Raw genomic sequence first — 23,718 nt, 5'->3', positions numbered from 1 at the left:
GGTGGGCGGTGAGTCGAATGGCCCCCTTCACAGCAGCACGGTGACCCTTGTCATTGGCCAGGGCTCCGCTCTCCTCTTGCTCTTATCCGCGCACACAGAGTCTTCACCGTGAAGAACGTTGCACGGGATGAGGCGCGTGAACGTCGCGCATTGACCCGCCTTGTTGTTGTTATCTTCTCCTTCGCGTTCTGAGTTTATGATTCGCACTCACCACCAACACTGCGGCTACCAGCATCTGCATCACAACACGACTTTGTACGCGGTTGTTGTACCAGTGAATAGGTTGTTGTAACATCTATACCCCTTATACTACCTACCCTCGCTCACTCGCGCTGCAAACATGGCGCCGCCTGTCGTCCCATGGCCGCAAAAGCGTAAGGCTTCGACCTCGAACGATTCAACCTCGAACAAGCGCACACGATCCGTCTCGATCTCCGTCAAAGTCTCCCACGAATCCGTACTTGAAGGCCTACTTGGCAGTCGGGAAGTTCCTGTTGGGACCAAGAATTCACAAGCGTGTCTCGGTGGCATGCCAGAAGAGCTCCTCCTGCACATCGCTGGATATCTAGACATGAGCCCTGGTACACTTGCGAAGTTGTGCCTTACAAATCACCGCTGCAAACGCGTTGCAGAAGAGGTGCTCTACAAGAACATAGGCAGTCGGTCTCACGATTGGGCGAAAGCGCAATCGGTTGCTAGCAACACTACACTGGCTAGCCATGTCCGCCACTTGTGTTCAGTGTTCGATTGGAACGACAAAATCCTGGTCCCTTGGGACGTGAAAGATGAAGTGTTAGCCACTAGTGATACATACGACAAGATCATTGCCAATGCCCACAAGATTCAGACATTCGCATTGGAAGAAATCGCTCCACAGCGCTTGCGCAGCTGGACCAACAAGTATGATTTCCTTGCGGGTGAAATGAGTTGGTTGGACTTGTTCAATCTTGCTGTCGCACAGCCGATCGAGGGACAGACCAACCGTTTCACTCATCTCAACAAACTCACGATTGTCACCGACGGTTTGTCGCTCGAGAAGATCTCATGCGTGTTCCGCCTTCCGTCTCTTAACTCGCTCTTTCTCCAGGGTGTTCACCAGACGACGCCGTTCAAGGACTGGCCGATCCCCACCTCGAGCAGCCCTGTCCGAGAGATCGCTCTCAGGAATGCGATGATGGACATCTCCGCCGTGGTGCAAATGATCTCTTCAGTGAAGTCTCTCAGAAACTTCATGTACGAACACAATACCATGGCTTGGGAGCCGTTTGGTGATGACGACAATCCAATGTCAGTGTGGCCTGAGCACTCCTGGAAGCTCCTGGGCGACGCGTTGAGGAAACATCAAGATACCCTGGTGGAACTCTATGCTTTCAGCTACTCCGACAAGGCGATCTTAGACATTGTTTATCCTGACGGTCGAGATCTTGAAACACTAGGATCTTTCCGAGACTTCTCAAAGCTTCAGCACTGCGGTATCCCAATAGAAGCTGTCCTCGATGCTGCGACTGCCGAGGATGACTTGTCGGTGTACTTTCCCTCACACTTGAAGCGGTGGTACACCCACATCACACCAGGAACCCCAAAGCTCTTGGAAAGGTGCGTTCCCGCGTTAGCATCCTTGAGAGATATTGTCTGTCTGGGTCAAGAGAAGACCGTTCGCGTGGTCCTGTTGAACGGTCTACCATTCCAGGCACTCGGGCTCTCTCGTGCTTTTGCAGAGTTGGAGGAAGCTGGTATCAAGCTCGAGATCCGCTATGATTACGACATGATCACGTTGGAAGAGTTGAAACGATTAGAGGCACCTTCTGAAGAGGTAGAGTCGGATGAGGAGTCTGACGAAGAGTTGATCGACCAACCGGAAGCCGAGATCGATGAGGAGGAAGGTTATGAGTTATCGGACGTGACTGAACAGGAGATTGCGGACGTGTTGGACGGCAACAGCCAAGCCTCTTTTACTACGCAAGATGCAGTGGTAGGTGCACCGGTCGAAGATGTTGTGGGCTATGTCATACCTGCAGCTTCACACTGCCATGAACAATACTTAGACCATGTCGCCAGATCTGATTAGTCGACGGTACACGTAGGGTCCACCAACAGCTTCGCAATGGTGCGAACTTCGAAGGCAGTCGTGTTTGTTTGATACGATTAGATGGCTCTTGGGTAGATTGACTTTACTGTCGACACCTGATTCGTGTTTGTACGAAGGCGATAACTGTTATATGGACGAGATCCAGGTGTCTGTAGCTTTGAACATGTTGCTAGAACCGTGTCGCTGACCGGGCTTTGCGGGAAGTTTAGTCGCGGCATCGGCAATGGCAAGTTCTTGTACTTACTCAAACCATAGAGAACAACAATGTATCATAGCTATCCAATCGCGAGCTGCAAGCTCCGCCTGTGCATATCTCGGACTTGCGGCTCTGTTGAGAGCTGACAACAGCAAAGCGCGCTGCTACCAACAAATCAGTTAGCTTGAGTATCTCATCGTGTCGGGTGAAGTGGCAACTGATTTTGTCGTGATCGCTAGCACCGTGAAGATTGTTGAAGTTGTCAGCACTTGAGGCGCAGAGTGGAAGCGCCACGCGACACGCTTGTCCCTGATGACGTCAGCTCCTAGCATCGCTCCACCCGGTGTACCTCTTCCAATACAATCTCGCGTCGCTTTCTTAACATCGAGACCTTGCAATCATTCAGCCATCAATGCGGCAGTACATCCTGGACTTTTCGGATGATTGCTCCATCGACGAACAAGCTAATGTTGACTGTGCGCGTCAAGCGTTGGGAAGAAGAGCTCCTGACGCTCGAGGCACGCCACGGATGTGCAATATCCAGATACCGTTCTCGTGGAAATCGCGCGGATAACTCCATGTTGACACCCCCTGGAGCCCGCGCAATGCCGTGATACTTGGCGAAGTTGTTTTTCAACTACGGTCGAGAGCGCGGAGGCCTTCCGCTCTTGAACAGCATCTTCCCGAGATCCCATCGCCGAGCGAGACATTCATCGACGGCATGCGTAGACTAACTTCGCACATTCCGATTCTGTAACCTCCTTCCTCTTATCTATTCTCTAAAGTTTGGCTGCGAACGGCTCCCGTCCAAGTCTTGTATATTGGTCCGTACGCCCAGCCGCCTTGGAGGTTCTTGGTCTTTGTTAGCGGGCCGTGGCAGTGATCTCCGCTCCCATCCCGACCGCGGCTTCTTGTCAGTTCGGGAACCCCAAGCCGGCTATCTGTGGCGCACGACATGGACACGAATTTCGCTGCTTGGCGACAGCAGTCCACTTAGAATCTGTTTCATTACCTGCCTGAATAGGTTAGCCCATTGGTAGTCCTGACCTTCCCCAAGAAGAATAGATGCCAAATGGTGCCCAGAGTATACGACTGTACCAAGACGGTAACATGGTACTGAATGGTCGTGTGGCAACGCGATGGCCGAGAGCAAAAGATTACAGTATGAGGGTATCAGAGTCATATATATACCCTTGGAGCTTCAGGTTAATATGCTCATTCCAGCTCAATACTTCTCCTAGAACGCCAAGATGAAGTTCTCGCTCGCTGTGTTGGCACTCCCAATCGCCGTCCAGGCTGCGCAATTCTCCAAGTCGGAGTATGCCTCTGGTGCAATTCATCAGAAGTTGATGAAGTTGAAGGCTGTACGACATATCCTCCTCTTCTGTCTGCAAGATCCAGTACTAACGACTTTCAGGACCAATGGGATCATGATGCAGCCGAAGGCAAGCAAGACTCTCGTCAATGGAAGTCTTGGAAGAGCTGGAAGAAGGGTTCTTGGGGAAGTGGCAAGGATAAACGCATCAAGTGCAAGGATGGTCTCGCCGTCGTCGAGCAAGGCAATGCGAACCAGACGTTCAGGTGTGACAACATGGATCTCTACGACTTCGTCAACCATGCCGACATGGGCGGCCCTGAAGGCCAGGGCAGCTCTTCTTGGGGCTGGACAGCTCGCAACGGCCGCGAGTTCGGTATCGTCGGCCAATTTTCAGGTGCTGCGTTCGTTGAGATCCTCAAGGACGGCCAGATCCAGTACATGGGTCGTCTTCCTGCGCAAAGTGTAGGTTCGCGGTGGCGCGAGATCCGCGTGCTGAACGACTACGTTATCATCGGTTCTGAGGCTGTTGGTCACAACGTCCAGATCTTCGACATGAAGAAGCTTCTCGATGTTAGCCCCGACAGCCCGAAGACCTTTGACCCCAAGACAGACCTTGTTGGCTTGTGGGACGAGTTGCCCATCGGACGTACCCATAACGTGGTTGTTGACTGGGACAACGAGTACATCCTCGCCGTCGGTGCCCAGCCCCGAAACCAGACCTGCAAGGCCGGTCTCCAGTACATCGATCTCGCCAACCCTGGCAAGCCTACTTCTCCCGGCTGTGCCAGCCAGGACGGATACGTACACGATGCTCAGTGTGTCACCTACAACGGTCCTGACCGAAAGTTCCGCGGTCGCAACATTTGCATTGGCTACAACGAGGACACCGTCACCGTCTACGACTCCACCATGAAGAACGGCAACCCTGCATCTGAGGTCATCTCGACTCTCTCCTACCCCGGAGCTACCTACTGCCATCAAGGATGGTGGACTGAGCGCAACTGGCACCAATACGTCCTCTTGAACGATGAGCTCGATGAGCAAGAGGCCGTCGGTCCAGCTGCATCCGGCCGCCCTGTCACCCACATCATCGATTTCACCGACCTCCGCAACCCTAAGGCGACCGGTACTTTCTATGCCACCGACAGCAAGGGCATCGATCACAACCTCTACATCGTCGATGGACTTGCCTACCAGAGCAACTACGGTGCTGGTATCTGGGTACACGATGTCCGCAGCATCAGCAAGGACCCTACTGGAAAGAGCGTCAAGACTGAGGGTTTCTTCGACATCTACCCTGAGGACGACTCTGTTGGTGGTATTGTTCAGTTTGTTGGAACCTGGTCGCACTTCCTGTTCCCCTCTGGATACATCCTAGTCAACACCATTGAGCGTGGTGCTTTCACTGTCAAGCTCGCCAGTGGTCGCGGAGCTAAGCGCGGTCCAGGCTTTGGCGGTAAGTCCAAGGGAAAGGGCAGGTGAACATTCCGCGAGTAGTATAGCATAAGAACCCGCATTTTCAATAATACTCTGTTCAATGATAATCAAGCTCGATTGTTCGTATGTGAAACTGCTTGTATAAAACGACATTTCTATCTCCAATGGCTTGGTAAGCCTGATCCGCATACACAACACGTCTCGTCTCGTGGCCGTAAGCATCTCATTGACGTACGTCCTCAAATCCTTGTCTCATTTATCAGCCTTGCCATCCGTCAAGATACCTTGTTCCATCTTATTTTTCCAGAAGTATGTGATTCAGTTATGCTGAATTTGTTTCGCGACATTCGATATATGGTCCTCAGTTATGCACGGGGCGTACAAAAAAGCGCTACCTTTCAATGCGCATGTATCCGTGGATGGCGAACGTGATGCCGTTTGACATCATGATGTGGCCTCGTCGCGCCAAACCTGAGAAACGCCGCTACCACACCACCCCAACTCCCTGGATTCGCCGTCTGCGTAGCCGTCATAGTATCTTCACTTCCACCAACCGATATCAAGTTCTGCACGCCCTTTGTATTGACATTATAAAGCCTTACCGCACTTTCAGGCTTCAAGTCCTCCAAGTCTACGATATTGATCTGGCAGATGCCGTCAGGACCCGAACAGGGCGCATACTGGGGGCCATTGAAGAAGACCCAGAAGCCCATGCCGTATAGCGCAAGGGCATGCGACTCTGAGCCAATGACACGTACAGACCACGACATGTAGCACTGGCTGATGTTGCCTGAACAGCCCTCGAAGGTCGGATCGTGCCAGGTGGCATTGGGCGTCCAAGGATACGGCGCCTGGGGCACAGGCTGCCAGTATGGTGTTTCGACCTGCATCAAGGAGGTCATGACGTTCTGCGCGTTGTGCAATGTATAACCATACAGCGTATGATGCTCGCTGCCTGTGCCGACAAGCCAAGTAGCTGTAGTGGCTTCAACGAGCATGCCTCTTCCTGTGCCGACGGATGTGGGGTTCGTGCCGTCGAGGTCGTGGTCAGCGGTCCAGAGCCAGCTGTTTTCAATGTAAACCGAACTCGTCTCTCTGAGATGCATGACCAGGAAAGCAGCTTTGCACGGCTGCGTCTCGGATTGGCACGCGGTTTCGGTGCGAGAATCGGCCGCACCACCAATGCGGTAATGCGTGTTGTGGAAGGAAACGTCGCCTTGATTGCTTCCTTTCATATTCACTTCGACGAGGATGGCGCCGGGCAAGACGTCGGAAACAGTGAAGAGCATGTCGCTAAATTCCGCCAATCCTACCTCGCCTGGTTTGCCGACTTGTATCATAGGCTGGGGATTGGCTTCATCACTGAACTTGTTGCCCGCAGCGCTGATGATGGACCAGACTTCGCCAACGATTCGACTACCGGGCGGAACGTAGATGGTGTCCGTCACGCTGTAGACACCGTGTGGGAAATAGGTTATCTTGCAGTTTGCATTGTTCTTGAGTGCAGCGTTGATAGCGGCTGTGTCGTCTGTCTGTCCGTCACCTATTTCTGGTCAGTGAACTGGCAACATGACTTTGGGATGAACAAAAGTACCTCTAGCGCCAGCATCCTTCACGGAAGCAAAGGCGGACGCAGGGTAGTGCGTATACTGCGGTTGTGGCTTAGTGAAATAGCGTCCCGAAGCATCAGCCAGACTACCACGATCTGCATAGACGTGCTTAGTGCCGTTGGAAACTATGGCTGTACCATTACCATCCTCGTACACGTGTCCGGAGATGTACGTTTGTCCTACGAGGCTGCCTTGGGCCATCGTCGTTCCGTTGACAACTAATAGCGGGCCAGAACTCTTCACGTCGATGTTTTCCAGCACGACGGAACTGGAACCATTGACAACCACACCACAAGTATCACACCAGCTGTCAATAAGATTGAGCGACCCTGTCACTCCTTGAGCACCCATATCGACGCAGATGCCTACGTTGATGCAGTTGATCTGCTGCATCGAGATGACGAAACCGTGCGTGATCGCAATAGCTGTCGCGACGTTGGTGAACTTGAGGTTCTTCAGGCTATACTGTTGGTTGCTGAATTGCAGTCCGATGAGGCCGCCGGAGAACGTAAGGTCTCCCATGAAAAGGCCCGACCCACCGCCGCTGGTACCTCCATTCATTTCGATACCGATGTGATTGCTACTGGTAGGCATGATGAAATTGACATTGATCAGGTTGGTCGCTTGAGAGACCGCCCAGTTCAATGCATAGATCGTCTTGGCAGGATCCGCAGCTGTGGTGTCGATATTGAGGTTGCGTACGCCGATGTAGAAGTTATTCGTACTTTGAGTACCTTTGTCGTAGCCATCGACCACAACGGTATTGTTCAAAGCGCTCGAGGCAGCTTTGAGAGTGGGTAAATTGACGGCATCTCCGATAATCTGAGTATTGACGTAAAGCTGGATGGTGGAGTAGATGGCGTATGTTCCTGGCGGCACGTATATGAGGGCAGGTTTTCCAGTAGTGCCACCGTTACACTGGCCTCCAGCACATCGACTACCATCTGAAAACTATAAGCTGTGAATGTCCGAATTTGGCGAGGATACGTACAATCAATTGCAGCATTGAAAGCATCTGTGTCATCATGAACACCATCTCCTACCGCCCCGAAATCTCTTACGTTGCGGTAGATGTGATAGTTAGGCGCATTGAGTAAGAAAGGGCTCGTCCCATTGTGCGGCACATCCGGAAGCCAGAAGTCGGACTGAGCACCTGGACTCGATACGCCACATTGTTGATGAGGCGGATAGTGAGGAGGTTGATGTGGTTCAGGATGCCATGGAGCTACAGAGTTGTTCTTGTCGCCGAAGATACCATGCACGGGATTAGCCGGTGTCCAATTGAGAAGGTATGCAAATAGGTCCGGCCGGGTCGCATCTGGCGGTGCTGGTGTATTGTACGCGGTGGATAGTTGATGGAGTCCCGACAGGCACGCTAAAACTTGTAAAGACTTCATCGCAACAGCCTATATCTACTACTCAGCTAGATGTCAGAGAACGAAAGATATACTTGCAAAGTCGAGAGCTACATGCAGCACATGGAGCCGGCACCCGGCGAACTTATCCCGCAGCGAAACTCCGGAAGTTGCGCCGAAATGAGAAGAAGCAAAACCAATGACCGCTGCCCTACACACCTCGGTGTCCAGCAGACCCAAAGAAACATCTTCATTTTCGCGCCGAGATGAGATATTCTCGGAAATGAGATATGGCAATCTTCGACTGTGTACGACGCACAGAATCAAGGGGTATCAACGTTTGCGCTATACACGCTAGGCCGCCTGCAACTACACCAACGCTTGTAAGCAGTATTCAGTAGCTCGAGGGCTCCCATGTCGAAGTGGCTACAATCACAGTGTCGTAGGTGCAAAAGGGATGGAGCCTCAGAGGATCAGTATAGATCGGGCAGCATCTGTTGCGAAGAGCTTCGTATGATTAGATGAATGGGTGCTATGCTATAATTGGTTTTCAGCATAGCGCTTACAAGATACGAGTTCTGACGTACCCCATACCCCGCACATCCGCGTAAAGGCGTCGAGCAGAACCACAGGATTATTAGCGACTATACTGTAGTAGCGTTTCGCGCGCTCAGGCAAGCGATACTAGTCAACCCTTGTTGCGGGAGAGAGGACGTGCGTAGCGATCTCCCCTGAAATGAAAGCTTGAGAAAACGTTGTTGCCGCCTCCGAAGCTTACCACTTGACCCATACCAAAGTCGGTAGCCCGTGACATGGTCTTACAACGCTCTTCCCTCATCTCACTCGCCATCGCGTGATCCACCTTTGTATCTTTACATTACCATCGTGCGCATATCAGCTCTGAGTACAAGCGCATCCCAGCCATTATCTTCTTTTCCGGTCGCATGCGCCAGTCTAGGTCGCCTCACAGTACGCGCAAATCAACGAAGATCCATCACCTATGCGAACCACCAGCGCCTTCGCGCCTCTAAAGATTTGAGATGTCATGCGAGACACGGTGCTACCTGGTGCTCGCGTAACAGAAGATGCCATGTCGCCCTGCAATGCGCGCGGGCGTTGGATGTAGCCAGAATGGCGGTGACTGTGTGCGGTGAACGACTACCACAGCCTGCTGACTGAGTAGATAGCAATACCGCAACAAGCAGTGGATGATCGACCTGGAAAGAATGGAAACATCACTGAAAGCCGCTCGTGCATGCTTGATCGGACGTCTTCATATGTACAATCTTGAAGATCTCGCTCACAACAACAGAAATGGCTTTCTGGCTGAAGTCAGCGTGCGTTAGTAGCGGCATTCGTCGTACGCCTCGCAACATCGAGCTGAATCTCTGTGCCGCACACGTGTAGGTCTAGACTCTTCAACCTTGAGCCACCGTAGATATAGGTTGCAGTCTGTCCCGCGAAGAATCATTCAACATGTGTCCAACTCCCGACGGTCCACTTGTAGCTGCAACCATTTTTTCCTGTCATGATGCACAATCTCTTCAATAACGAAAATGCGCTTGGTATACCAAACCTTTTTTCAATAGATATGGCTTCTGTTCTCCCTTGCATCTACGTTAACCATGATCAGGTGCTCCACAACCCTATGAATACTTGCCTCTCGTGGAGTCAGGAGGTTTTCGACTCATGCAACTCCAGCCAGGTGTCGTATCTGCGCCACTGGTCTGTCGCTTGAAGCGCGTTGGCATGGAAAACCCACCCCCTTACGAAGCCCTTTCATATGCATGGGGCCAATCAACAGATGTTTTCACCATTTGCCAAGAACCTGAAATGTCCGATACTACTGGTACTTTGAGGAAGGTTTCCACAATCACCAGAGGACTCTATGAGGCTCTCATACAGCTCCGTCATAAGACCAAGTCAAGAATCCTGTGGGTTGATGCAATTTGTATCGACCAAGAAAACTTGAAGGAACGTGGAGAGCAGGTCAAGATCATGAGACAGATCTATGCCCATGCAGCACGAGTCCTAGTCTGGCTCGGTCCGGCAGATGATGAAACTGCTGTAGCTCTGCAAGAGATCGCCAGGCTGAAGAACCATGTTGCCTCTCGAGGCTTGTCACTCGAATTCCTCAAGGCGATGACGGACGAAGGACCTGAGTTCAGAATGCTTGGGCTCACGAAATACATACTTGACGAGAAGACTTTCGTTATTCTGCGGCGCATCTATTGTCGCCCATGGTTCCAACGCATTTGGGTAGTCCAAGAAGTCACAGCTGGCGGCTCGTCCAGTGAGGTTCATATAGGGCCTCACGTCATTCCTTGGGACGACTTAGGTATGGTGAGTCTGGGGCTTCAAGTCATGCTCTGGAGTTCGCCAGTACCCATGTACATCGAAGGCCCTGGACTGAGAAATGCGCTCGTCATGTGGCAGGGCCGGCTGTTCGCAAAGAAGACGCCACCGACGTTGTTAGACGAGGCGCGGAAATACCTCGCCACAGATCCTCGAGATATGGTTTACGCGTTGTATGGCTTCCCGGCATTTCAGGAGCTGTTCCGGAGATTTGGGTTCAAGCCAGATTATACCATCCAGGAGCGTGAGCTATATGAACGGGTGACACGATTGACGATCGAAAGTTCCCAGACGCTCGAAATTTTACACTACGTCGATAACCCAGAACTACCGGCAGAGGAATCAGAGTGGCCATTCTGGGTACCAAGATGGAACCGACCCACCCTCTATTGGAGTTTTCCTTTGCAAGATTACGCCGTCTATAGCAAAAAGACTCAGGGCCTGCTTTCGGTCTTGGAAGGACCGCAAGGAAATTTACTTCGATTGAAGGGCGTCATTGTAGGTCGCATAACCGAAGTCGCGCAATGTATCAATTGGAAGCCAGCCGACAAAGAACCAATGATACAGAATATCGAAGCTCTAACGCAATTCTGGGATGCGATATCAATGCACCCAGATTCACTGCCTGACTCCAAGGAGGACAAATTCGTTGGCCTAGCACAAGCACTAACGGCAGGCCTCGACTCCGACTCCAATTCTGCTGCCAAAAGCTCCGCCCGTCATGCAGCAGATGCTGTTGATTTCTTACTCCACAACTTCACCACAACTTTGGCTTCCAGTCAAGTTCGACTCTCAGCCCTGTTCGTTCACCTCCAAGTCCTTCGGGGTGCCTTTTCCCATGGAGATCGCCTTCGGTATGAACAAATTATAGTCTGGTTTGTGCAAACCGTCGCCTATACCATACCAATAGAGGACTTTTCGGACTTGGTCCGGTTCTGGTACAACCAGGTGACATCACAGTCATCCTGCATGGTGGCTATACTCCTTTTGTGCTGAGGCCAAGACGTAAGTATTATCAGTTGTTAGGCGAGTGTTATTTGCATGAAATGATGGGAGAGGACGCTCTAGAGTTAAGCAAGCGTGGCACTGGTGAAGACGTGCTAGAAGAGACAATCTTTGAACTGAGATAGAGCGAACTGATAGAAATGTGGCTAGTGTGAAACCGTAGTCTTGCGTTTGTCACAAATGACGCCTAACAGTGAGAGGGCAAGGCCATCTGTGGACACCATCCAATGATTCGGTGTTGAAAGCGCACCCACGTATACCAACCACGTCGCTGAGACCTGCAATAAGTCGCGCTAACCCATTGGGGTATCTGGTCGTTTCCCTATCCGTGTGGCACCCGCGTTGCTTTTGCCTAGAGGTAGCGATTGTCTTTCAACGAGAACTGTATCATGCAGCAGACAATTTAGGTGGGCTCTTGCCATGGGGTATGGCAAGTCTCTCACGCTGCAGCTGAACGAACAAGCTGATGATTTTCAAAATGATCCATCAGAAGAAGCACGACACAGAAGAGCAATATACCCTTATGTCGTGTGTGTATAGAAAATGTCGTTAGATCTTTCACTCAAACTGCTATAGCATCGCTGATAGGCTAGAGCCTCTGAAGCCTACCCGCTGAGACCACCCCTAATCGGGTAAGGCGCGTACAACAAAGAGTCGTTCCTCCCTCGCTCTTCTCAGACACATCATGCTCGTGTTCACTTCATGCGCCATCTCTATTTCCTTATATGACTTTCGCACACAAGATGCCTGAATGTGGATACCTTCCAGCACTCTCTGCTTCTTATATCAGCCTGCGGCACTCCTGGCATGCCTCAATCCACGCGGCAGTCACGGCAGGTCCAAATTCTCGAAAGACAAATGGCTATGTACACTGGATAGCGTGGGGTTCTACACAAGACACGGTTTTGCCTGGCGCGTATGAGATGGAGGACGTCAGGTTATCCGACCGTCACGGCGGGACGCTAGACGCTTGAGCGTGGGGTAAAGCCAGAGTAGCGGAGACTACGTGCGGCTGACGACGATTGCGGCTTGCTCACCGGAGGAGATTCTCCAATATTAGGGTTTCAGCAAGCTCTCATCTCAGCCTCTTGCTAGCCGTCAGCCTATCAGCTGCCGGGATAGCTGATCAATTGAGCATCAGCACCAGAACGCTGTGATCGTTGAACAGTACTCGCTACTTCCAGCCAGAGGTAACACGAAAGCCACACAGATATTACAGTGGCCATAAATTGCGACTGGCCTGTGCGGCTTACTGCAGGTCTTCAACATCCCGGCTGTCGTGAAGGTTTACGCCCTTGTCACCGAATATCGTCTTGTCAATATTGGGCAAAATCATGCTCAGGTGATGGCAAACTAGCCTGATCGACTGTCCATCCTGGAAGCTTCCCTGTCACTGGTCTCTCATACGTCTCGGTTTGTGCAATGTACTATCCAATGCTGCTTTGCGTTGGTGAGACATCGTTTGCCTACGGAAGTCGGCACTACAACCCTCTCACGATTGCAGGTCTTGGGATTCCCAGTACAGTGGAATGGAGACTACTGGACTGGTGAGCCAATAGCATGGAACGAGTCGTCCCAGCTCCCGGTTCTGGTGGAGAGGATACATCAAGACATACCGGAAGGTTCGTGCGCTGGCTTTTCGCACGGGGGTGTACCACCAGCAACTCTACGTGTTACACCGGTTCGTGGCTGGAGTGGTATGAAACCACAACAGTCCAATTACAGCAGCCACCCCAGCCGAGTTAGCAGGACTGCCGATAGCGTCACCATTGGATAGACAAGGTGGTCACCAGGTACCGCACAATTCAGATGAGCAATCTGACAAGCATCACATCATCACACACGATGTGCAGGTTATTAATCAATTTTCAACATTCGTCATTTCTATGACAACGACAAGTACCAACAGGCTAAAGATGCAACTCATACCAGGTATCCGCCCACTCATTGCTATGCGTAAACAGTCGTACGACTCAAGAAAAACAAGAAAACTATCATTGCAAATTTTGAAGATGTTGCGCAGACGCAATCAGTAGCGACAACGGCTGGAATAGAGATACCAGATTGCTTTTTCCAGGCCCGTGACCAAAGATAACGCTCACAAAACTAACAATCAAGGAAACGATGACCTAATCAGGAAAACGCCACTAAGAATATGCAAGAGTGCGCTCAACGCCGAGGGCAATGCGAAACGGTGTTTGGGAAGGAAAGCATGCACGCCACGGAGTCATGATATCCTTTTGTCGAAGCGGGGGAACTTGTGTTACTCAAAGAGAGTTCTCAGTCTTGACAAGCTCGTCAAAGGCATCTCGCCACTTGCGAACTTCGTCTTTTCCGGGCCTAGGGAGAGGCTTACGAGCATAGCCTCCATATCCGAAATGGGCCATGAGCCCAGCTTTGGTTCCAATAATGCCACCTTGGATAGCCGCCCAGTCTCCTCGGGCAACGATGGCCTGGAGTTTGCGGGCTTCCGCGAGCTTGCCAGCCTCGAACAGCTCCACAAGCTTGACGCATGTCTTGGGCGCGATGTTGGCCATGCCGCCAATAATACCGGATCCGCCTCCAATCAATGTCTGCAGTGTGAAGTCAACAGACCCGCCCATGCACATGAAGCCGGATCCAGGATCTGAGACAGTGGCAGCACGTGTTGCTGCGGCGATGCGGTTGAGCTTCCCGGTGTTGCCGCAGGTCAACTTGCAGCCAACGATGTTCGGGTGCTGAGCCAATTCGATGATAACATCGGAGTTGAGATCCAGTCCAGAGACTGCACCGGGGTAGTTGTAGATGAGAATTGGAATGGGCGAAGCGGTGGCTACGTCCTGGAAGAACTCTTTGATGGTATCCTTCGAGAACAAGCCTTGGTAGTACGCTGGTGGAAGTACCAGAGCGTAGTCTCCGCCAGCCGAAGCTGCCTCTTCGCAGAGTTCGATGGCTTCCCGAGTCGACTGAGCACCACATCCAACGATTATAGGCATGTAACCAAAGCCTGCATCATCAAGAGCCTTGCGGGTAGTGTTGGTGATGAGATCACGTTCCTTGTGTGATAGGTGGACAGCCTCGCCGTTGGATCCCTGGGTGGTAATTCCAGCAACACCAGCTTTGGCTAGGCGGACGGCGTGGCTAGCAGTGGTCTCGACGTCAACGTTATCCGATGATGGTTCGAAGAACGCTACAGTGGGAACATAGATGCCAGGAACCAAGGATCGTCGAATACCCATATCGGTAGACTCCATTGAGCTGGTGTCGAAGTTGTTGTATTGGCTCATAGTGTAGACGGACTGAACAGAATGGTGGAAGTCGGTATCTTGACTGTAGCTGTTTGCAGGAGAAGGTGCGTCGTGGTGCGGTGACATGATAAGAAGAGTATCGAATGCGGAGGTCTAGTAGACTTTTATACTAACAAAAGCTTGCAGAGGGAAGCGATACTTTTGACAAAGAATAAGTGGAACACAGCAACGACGAACGGAACGAATACGTCAATGGTTGATCGATGTTTGGTAACACCCCGGGGATAGTACAGGTACTTAAATATCTTCAAACGCCGGACACTTGACCTTGCGATGCGGAGTGTGGGGGTCCAGCTGACGGCGTCGTCAGGAGTGCTAGTGACGGCAGGCAAAGCAAGGTGCGTGAAATGCATCAGAGAGGGAGGGACAGGCATCCTTGGTGACGACCAAAGGGGCGGTGACTCCCGCAGCCTGCTCGAGGTGCTGCTCTGCACGTAGCCGATACCAGGCACAGCTGTTTGCGCTTAGCTGGAGGGCTTGCGTGTGGCCAATAAACGAGGCGAGGATTGCTGATTGAAGCGGCGGTTGCTTTTTTGCTCACGTTGCAGCAAGCGAACAGGGGGCGAGAGGCTGTGAACATCGGATCTTGGCCGGAGGTGAAGTGCAAGGGGGGCACGCCTTGTGACGATCTTTTGGAATCCTAGTTGGAAGCTGATAGGGCAATTCTCGCCACAGCTGGCACCATGCGCAGGGTTGGCGGGCTCAAAAGAGCGTTGATGGATACCGTTCGGGGGTGCTAGTGTGGGGGTGGGGGAATCGTGGCCGGCCTATTCGCATCATCTGATCCCGTTCAGCGACCCCGGCTACTCCGTCTTGCCCTTCCTGAGGTCGTGGTCCCAGTCGGTCCAGGAGTTAGAGTTCGGCGACCACTTACGACGTGCAGTAGAGCAATGCAAAGGGTAAGAGAAACGGTGGATTCCAGCGGCGATGCAAGACGTGGCAGACAGCAAGATGCGGAAGCTCATCACAAGGCCATGCAATATCCGGGCAGAGGCAGTCATCGATATCCGACAGCCGCAGGGCCACCAAGACGGACCAAAATAGCGAACTTATCAGAGGCATCTCATGTCTCATCATTACAGAGCCTGGCCAGGATGACGACGCCGATCCCTCGCGATATTTTCCCCCACGCCCATTACTCTTGGTGGCGGGGTCTGGCCATAGCTCAAACCTTGAGGCTCTTCACAATCTTCATACGACATTGTTCCCGCAAAGGCGATTGTGTACGAGTCGTGCAATGGACACGACATCATTCTGCTCGTATATCCACCAATCCGCACATGGAAGGTGTCTGCATTGCTGCAGGTGCAAACCAACGGCGAGTGCCACGCGAAAAGCATCAAGCCGATGGATTCTCGAACAAAAGCGTTGCAACAATGTGCCGAGCGCCGTTCCGGCAATTGCGGTGCGCAGGAAAGTCACCAGCATGTTCGCCCGTTGCTTTTGTTTCCACAGCTTAGGTTCAAACGCGAGAAGGGGAATACCTGGTGCGCCGCAATCGTCGTACCTGATCCTCGGTGGATCTTTGTCGAGCGCCCCCACGCGATGCCGTGGCAGCTCGCTTCGGCATTCAGAACACCGCGGAATTTCGCATCGAATACTGGGACAGATCTCCTTCAATCGGCACACCTTGTCGCATCCAATCACGTCTATTCGTCTTCACGCGTAAGCGCAATCCTCTTTGTTCAACCTTTTGGGAATCCACAGTCTGGCGGCACGAGGACGAAAAGTTTTATTGGCGTTGCCGTAAGCCGTATGCAGTCACTGCGTAGTGGCATATACATATGGATCCCTCGACGCCATTTCCTACTGCAGAACAGGTGTAATGTTTGCGAGGATGCACACAGCCTCGTCGCAAAGACGAGAGCCGAGCGTGAACCGACCATGCAGCCATCAACGACGACGCTATTACCCCACAAATTGGCGATCCTAGAGTCTCGTTTCCCCGCTTTCTTACCACGTTGGAACACCAGGCCACACACTTTCGACCTGCCGCTGCACCAGGCCTCTGACTTGCATGACGCCCAGTCTCGTCTACGGTCAAGTCTTGTGTGTCGTTTATTGCCTCTTTCTGCGCTGAGGCCCTGAAATCATGCACGTAATACTGGGTACTGCCGGCTTGGATGATGCCCAAAAACTGCGAAACCTCAAGCCATCCGCTCATCTTGCAGGGTATACGTCAGTAACGCCCAGTTTCAGTAGCCTCGGTGGTCTTGCAATGTTGACCCTAGAGGTACCTCATGTACCGACCAGGGTAACGTTGCAGTCGTAAGCATAAGGAGACGGTTCTCATCGGCAGTTCCTTGGCCATGGTTACTTTTCTTCTCCACATGTGGATTTTAGTCCCACAAAGACAGCAGAAGAGCAGGGAAAATCTAGAAGATCCACTCCAACATCTGAAAAGTCCACCTTCAGCGACTTCGTCCGACAACTCGGCAACAACGCCGCACCAGACTTAGTGCTGATGAGGGGTGAGGGGTCAGCCCACATGTGCGGGTCATATGGGCAATGGGATTAACTGGGACCAGGATCTTGTCCCTCCCGAGAGCGATAGAGTGATCAATGGAGTTTTTGGTCTGATCGAAGGCCAGCTTCGTCAGCAGACGGCCTTCCAGGGATGATTCTGATGAACGTCACTTCAGCACGCTTCGCTTAGACGACTGTTCTCTTTCACCACACATTTGAGCTACAGAAGTAAAACTTAGCTCACTAGAACCTTGCACACCGCAAGAAAGATGTGTGTGGCAGTGGGCATGTCCGAATCGTCACCATATGCATCGTTCAACTCCGCTCTAGCCTCGGTCACTTGCAACGATTCAAAAATAATGGGGACAGGGTACGCTTACCGCGCGGTCCACTTAGCTGTAGTTCGTCGATCTTTTGTCGACCGTGGGGGTCGGCTGCTATCCACAGTTCACATCAAAGCGAGCTCACTGCACGGCGGCAGTTACAAGCAGAACTTGTTTGCCACAACGTGCCGTGCCACCCTGGTTCGTTCTCAAGAGCCTCAACCGATCAGTTAGAGGCGATCGTGTGGGATGTTGGGCTGGTTTCAAGCACGCCTACCTGATGTAGCCATCGACGTGGGATGCCAAGTATATCCAGACGCTTCCAACTCAACCTCAGTTCCGTAGTCGATTTCTTCTCGGACACTCTTGCCCCCATAACGATCTACCGCGGAAATTGATCGGAGTGCTTGAACGGTGAAGACGGTAACTGATCTTAACATTATCCCACGCTTGACGGTCTTCGACGTTCCACGAATTGCGCAGCCCGATCCTTCCCGTCTGACGAGGTGCCGATACATGTTAAGTGTCATGGCAAAAGAGCTGGCATTGTCTTGCCTTCACAAATGTCTTGGCTGTTAGCTTCGAGGCACAGAAATCCACGTCGTGTGCGCGATTTGCGAAACCCGCCCAGAGTCGTGCGCAGTATGAACGAGGTGTCACGATGCTCCTCGCCGAGATTTATGATATCAAGTTTAACATGAGTTTCACGTCCTACGGTCATGATAGGAGGACCAGGGCGTGTTAAGTCTCCATGCCCAGACGAGGCTTGAAAGCTCTCGATGACTTGCATGACTGCAAAGAGGCAGTGCACGATAAACATAGGGGTGACGATGGTCGCTCGCGGCAAGGATCTGCACCATCCTCGAAACGAAAATGGAATCTTACGTCTGACTACGAGCTAATTGAGGATAGGCCATATGGAAGTCATTAGCTGCACCGCGTGTGCGGCGTGTGTACGCATAGAGCGCTAACGTCCGATGTTCGCGATGCTTCCCAACAACATACGCATTCTCACTTGATTGCGAGAGTGCTTAGCTGGTTCCGCGGCCACGGAGGCATACTCTCACTGACATCAGGGATATCTTCCATAATGAGAAGAAAGTCCCGTTCAAGGACGATATAGCCCTACGAATATTATTGGAAGTAGCCGAGCGGCAGACGTTCTGGTAACAAAAAAGCGATCTCGTAGCGACGTAAACGGACACACACTTCGCTATTCAAGGCCAACCTGCTCACCACTGCAGCTTGCCTTGTCCGAAAGCTCGTTCTGATAGGTTGGCAATCCGCGTCTGGCAATTCGTTACGGCGCCCAACCTTACCAAGGAGACCTACACCATATGCTTGCACCCAGGCCCAACAAGTTCCCCTGACCCTCCTGCTTAGCCCAAGACTTCTATAGACAAGGTGCACATTTTGCAGTTGCGTGCCGCTTTTCTCAACACCTCTTCTTGCTTCCATACTATGACATATTCACCCTAGTCGGTCCGACAACTCTAGATGTTCCACCAATCTTCAATAAGCCACCAATCCACTCGCATCGGAATCGTAACCGAAACGCATAGTTCCGCAATTCGCTCGCTTGTCCATGTTGAATCCTTTAGCCAACAACCCCAGTTCTCTTTACGCAAATCGTGGGGTAGCACACCACTGTGTCGCGTGTTTGTTGGGATGCGAAACGCGAGCTGAATCCTGACGTTCCGACGCTGCAGGCGGGCGTTCGTGTTCCTGCGGTGTTCGAGGCAATTGGGCAAGGTGCACTCTATTGGGATCGAGGATCTGAGGAGTGGTGAGGCTGTTTCTCCGATGTTCTCCGGTCGCGAGTATGGTTGAGGGTATAGGTTTGTGTTCTTGCCGAGGTCAACGTGCTCTATGAAGAGATGCACACATGTTTGGATCAACGCTCCAGGTTTCTGAGAACACCCTTTCTCTACTCCCAAACGACACTTTCTGTACTGGATGTCGTTTGTCCTCGGGCTCAACTATGACAAAGCGCGTGGTCCACTTCGATGTAACCATACAAACATCGAGAGCTCGTACACATACCACTTCCATGTGAAAGTGTTCGCGTACATATCGTTTAAAGATATGAGTACAGCCATCACACTTTCCCAAGGACGAGTATGCACCAGTCCCATGCCCCACCAATGCACTGGCTCGAATCACTGGGACTACAAATTAATAGCATCCTCGATCTCTATCTCCCAACGCTGTGCTGGCTGTTCTTGTTTAGGGGAAATCAATCAATGAAATTACAGAGAGGAGCTCTTGTCTCTGCTTATCGTTGCTCAATATACCGTGTTGGGGTGTGCGCTGCGATCCTTCTGATCGAGCCCTGACGAGCTCTGAATCACGTACTCGCCCGTCAAGCAATCCTCCTTTTCTTAAAAAGAGACAGCGAATAGTTGCTCGCAGGGCAAGTCACCTTTGATCTGTCACAGATCAACATATGCTCAGACTCACTACGACAATCGCGTCGGAGCAGGAGTAAGATCCTAAGAAGTCATACCTACATCGCTCGCATTCCGACCCTCGCCTAACTCTAATCCTCATCATCACAGCGCAACCTTCCGTATCTTATGCCCAGAGAAACCTCTTCCCAACCATGCCGTCATTTACGCAGGTACAAGGGGGGAAGGAAAGATAAACACGGGTACCATGCTCGGGGAAGCGGCTTGCGCTCGTTCTTCAAGAAAGTTTAGCGGCCGCACAAATTTCTCTCTCTTCTCCCCACGCTGTTGTTGGAAAGTCGCGCGACAACATACAATACATCCGGACGCTCCATCACACATCGTAAAATCGCTTGCGATGAGCAGTCTGCCCAACGTGCACAGCCTCGCGACAAGCTGATGTCGCCGACTGGAACGTGCGGTCCAGGACCACGCGTAAACGTTTTGTCAGTAGCGCGGATGACGACAGGTGATGATGGAAGTTGCGGATGCGTAGTCGTCATGCTGTGATGCAATATGTGGGTGATGCCGAGATGAGACCGCAAGATGTGCAGATCGTGGTTTGCAGGGAATCTTGACAGGGGACATGGGGGTGAAGAGATCTTCTTGTGTAGTGGGGCGAAGGATGTGGGAACGGTTGGTAATGTTTAGTAGTAACAAGCAAATTGATGGGTATCGTGAGGAGATAATCACGTAGCTTTACTTCAGTTGCCATACGGTTGTACTGCGATAAGGTATGGACGATGGCCCGGTATTTCCATGATATACAGCATGCTCATAGAGAAAAGCACTCTGGAATGAAAACTGTGGGAAGCCGAAGCAAACACAATGGAGCGACGCGTTTGGGAAGATCTTATATACATGTCATAGGGTGCTGGGTTGTAATGGAGAGAGATAGCGCAGATACATGCCAAAGTCTATATATATACAACAGCTCCCAAGTATGCGACTCGTCATCTCCGCCCGCTCGCGCTTCACTTCTAGCACGTCGTGTTCCCCGTCTGCGTCACCAATCCCAAATGCCACGGCAGCGCATTATAACTCCCGCTCGCATTGGGCGCAATTCCCTGATACAAGAATCTCATGCCACATGGCTTAATCGTCAGTGTCTGATCAACCTGGCTTCTCACAATCTCCCCATGACTAATACTGTCCGACCACCTTCCACCAGGGAAAGCCACATTAGCCTCACCCATGAAGGGGTTCTGCTGCGTAGCTGCGAGCGGCGTCCAACTGCCGCTCAGCGAGCTCGACGTCCAAGAGCGGAAGTAACGCAAACCACCTGGTGAATCACCCGCACCGATGCATTCAACGAGTAAGAGATAAGTGTTGTTGTCTACGCGGTATACGTTTGATGCTTCGAAGAGGTCGTTCTTGTTGGGTTCGGAGAGTGCGATAACGGGTTCGCTCATGCCGGCGGGAAATTGGGAGAGCGGTGTTTGGCTGCGGTAAAGCCGGCCGTTGTCGTCGTGGGAGAAGAGATGGCAGTTGGCGTCGTCGCATACGACCCACATGTCGACCCAGTAGCCTTGTTGCGGGTTCAAGAGACCTTCGGCAATGAGTGCGGGGGTACCGTTGGGATAAAAGACTTCGGGGGCGGTCCATCCTGCAGGGTTGGAAATGTCGGGGTTGGTGCTGTATGCGGCATTGCCATTCTGGTAGATGAGGTACCAGAGCTTCTGAGGAGCGAAGTAAACTGTGAGGGTGTCAGAAGAGCGCTCTGCATCTTCACTGCTTGCGATGTTGCAAGGACAAAGAGAAGGCTTCACGTACAAACTTCTGGTGCAGCTCTGTAGCCTGTGCCTATAGCACTCTGGTCGAGATAGTAAAATGGCGCTTGCTGAGCCTGGTCAAAGTCGGTGAAGTTGAAGTACACAAGGTTGTAGCCTTCTTCTTTCGCTGTGCTGGCAAAGACGTGGTATACACCCTCGTACTCTATGATAGAAGGGTCTTTGATACCGGCAATGTTTCTGCCATCGTTCTTTGGTGAGACTAGAATACCGCTGGACGTCCAGCTGAAAGAGCTAGGAAGGCCTCCATTCTGCCTGGTAGCCAGGGAGGAGAAAGAACGGTGGGGGAGGTTGCGAGCCAATGCTGTGGCTACGAGAGCCGCGCCGGCGAGGAGAAATGAACGCATTGCGATAGTTGGTGCTTGACAACGGTATCTACCATGTTGAAGCTGGATCTATCCGTTCTTTATACCCGTTCCTTTGACCAGGTCCCACCAAGGCCGAGGTTTGGAGGCGAAAGCTGGGGAAAATGTTCGTTGACCAGGGTCCATAGTGAGGTCAATCTATCTGGGGTAACGCCCACCTTGGTTTTTCCGTCTACTTTTCCTCTTCGATACGTTCTTGCGTGCATGTGATGGACACTAGCATCTGTATTAGGCTGTTTGCCTAGGGTATGTATGTGAACGAGTTCAACGACACGTTTCCATATCCATCTCGTCAATGTCCGTGGTTCGTCATTACTCTTCGGGGCATGCTCCGGTGGCAGAAGCGCGTGGCGGCGATGCTTTTGCTGTTTGCAATGGTTGACAGGAAAGCCGTGATCACCGCATCTCCTAAGGTAGATTGCGAAACCTTGGGCCACCGGGTCGATCATAGCAACCGGCGACCAGGTAAGTTTTGGGCCAACGTCCGATCACGTGGCGAAAGAGCCGCTGTTCATCCGGTGGTTAACAGTAGCTTGTCGTATTCATACTGGGCGTTGGTGAACACACCCAACATGATGCGACCCTAATAATGAGCGCGAAATATCTAGGCGATATTTTCCATTATGTGTGCTGAACGTTCGTTCGTGGGCGGAGTTGGCAAACGAAATCTCGTCGTAACTCCATGTGACTTGGAGGCACGGGCTAACGCGATGCCTAGTCCGCTTCAAAGACATCACTGCTTACTCCCCAGCTGTCTTTTCCTCTGCATCTCTCTTTCGCAATAACACCCTCATGTCAAAACTTTTGCGACGCAGATTCTCTTGATTTCGTGGTCTCGAACGAAGATTGGAAAACATGCAACAATATTCATTGTTAGCGGAATCCAGCAGCAAAGCAGGATCAACATTAGAAAAAGGCACAGCAAGAGACGACTTGTCTACCGTAGCTACTTTGGCAACCACCTCCATAGAACGAACATACAGAACGACACCATACCTATCCCAATCGTTACCACATCCGCCGTTGAGGCTCCCACACCACCGAACCAGGACCGCAGTGCCATCATAACTAGCACCACAGGATATTACGAGCTTCTTTCCAAAACGGTATCGATCAAACTAACTGACATTGCATACCCTCCGCCCTGATACGACGATCAATGTCCAAATTTCAAAGACTCTTATAGAAAAGCTACGTCGACTGGGCTTCTTCAAACGGACGATTGGCTCTATTCGACAGGTATTATCCGCATGCAACAACATCAGACCAGTATGTCCCTACACGCACGCAGGTCCATACTATCATTCTGAATTTGATGAGTTTTGCTGACGAGAACTACCAGCTCGAAGATCCCTGTCGGACTTTTGTCGGTCGGTGGATGGTGAGAAGATTCCAGAGGCCATTCTTCCGCTGTGCACGTCCTGGAAGAGACACACCTTCACTAGCAGCGCGAGGAATGCTCGATACAAGAATTTGCTAATAGTATGTTGAGTTGAGTGACGGGAGGATAGAAACCACGCCTCATCTATGTGGATTCTATCTCCTCATTATGCTTTCCCACCATCCGGGTATATATATATTCCTCCAACGCCGAATCATCCTTTCCCAAATATGCTACCAAAAAGGATTGAACAAAGTCGCTCCCGAAACCAATACATCTCTTCGCCTTTCGTAT

The 23,718-nt window shown here is 51.7% G+C and overlaps 6 protein-coding genes across 6 annotated transcripts; 3 read left to right on the top strand and 3 right to left on the bottom strand.

The window, feature by feature from the left end:
* Positions 1 to 340: 340 nt before the first annotated feature.
* GT037_010678 (uncharacterized protein) lies at positions 341 to 5,085 on the top strand (the record flags this gene model as incomplete). The annotated part of the gene is made up of 3 exons (XM_038935725.1): positions 341 to 1,972; positions 3,527 to 3,649; positions 3,703 to 5,085. The coding sequence occupies 3 exons, from the start codon at positions 341 to 343 to the stop codon at positions 5,083 to 5,085; spliced, it is 3,138 nt and encodes a 1,045-aa protein (XP_038781729.1).
* A 353-nt stretch (positions 5,086 to 5,438) lies between these two features.
* Positions 5,439 to 8,047, bottom strand: GT037_010677 (uncharacterized protein; the record flags this gene model as incomplete). Its single annotated transcript, XM_038935724.1, has 3 exons — positions 5,439 to 6,583; positions 6,635 to 7,594; positions 7,642 to 8,047. 3 exons carry the CDS (start codon positions 8,045 to 8,047, stop codon positions 5,439 to 5,441), a joined length of 2,511 nt encoding a protein of 836 aa, XP_038781728.1.
* A 1,647-nt stretch (positions 8,048 to 9,694) lies between these two features.
* On the top strand, positions 9,695 to 11,369 carry GT037_010676 (uncharacterized protein; the record flags this gene model as incomplete). The annotated part of the gene is made up of 2 exons (XM_038935723.1): positions 9,695 to 11,308; positions 11,364 to 11,369. The coding sequence occupies 2 exons, from the start codon at positions 9,695 to 9,697 to the stop codon at positions 11,367 to 11,369; spliced, it is 1,620 nt and encodes a 539-aa protein (XP_038781727.1).
* Positions 11,370 to 13,632: 2,263 nt separating this feature from the next.
* Positions 13,633 to 14,718, bottom strand: GT037_010675 (dihydrodipicolinate synthase; the record flags this gene model as incomplete). Its single annotated transcript, XM_038935722.1, has 1 exon — positions 13,633 to 14,718. The coding sequence occupies one exon, from the start codon at positions 14,716 to 14,718 to the stop codon at positions 13,633 to 13,635; it is 1,086 nt and encodes a 361-aa protein (XP_038781726.1).
* A 2,264-nt stretch (positions 14,719 to 16,982) lies between these two features.
* GT037_010674 (uncharacterized protein) lies at positions 16,983 to 17,273 on the top strand (the record flags this gene model as incomplete). Its single annotated transcript, XM_038935721.1, has 2 exons — positions 16,983 to 17,074; positions 17,129 to 17,273. 2 exons carry the CDS (start codon positions 16,983 to 16,985, stop codon positions 17,271 to 17,273), a joined length of 237 nt encoding a protein of 78 aa, XP_038781725.1.
* A 3,595-nt stretch (positions 17,274 to 20,868) lies between these two features.
* GT037_010673 (glycoside hydrolase family 62 protein) lies at positions 20,869 to 22,025 on the bottom strand (the record flags this gene model as incomplete). The annotated part of the gene is made up of 2 exons (XM_038935720.1): positions 20,869 to 21,584; positions 21,662 to 22,025. The coding sequence occupies 2 exons, from the start codon at positions 22,023 to 22,025 to the stop codon at positions 20,869 to 20,871; spliced, it is 1,080 nt and encodes a 359-aa protein (XP_038781724.1).
* Between the last annotated feature and the right edge of the window lie 1,693 nt (positions 22,026 to 23,718).

The sequence above is a fragment of the Alternaria burnsii genome (assembly GCF_013036055.1).
Source record: "Alternaria burnsii strain CBS107.38 chromosome Unknown 717, whole genome shotgun sequence".
NCBI classification, from domain to species: Eukaryota; Fungi; Ascomycota; class Dothideomycetes; order Pleosporales; family Pleosporaceae; genus Alternaria; species Alternaria burnsii.
The sequence above is the reverse complement of the archived record's forward strand: the minus strand, read 5'-3'. Positions and strand labels throughout refer to the sequence as shown.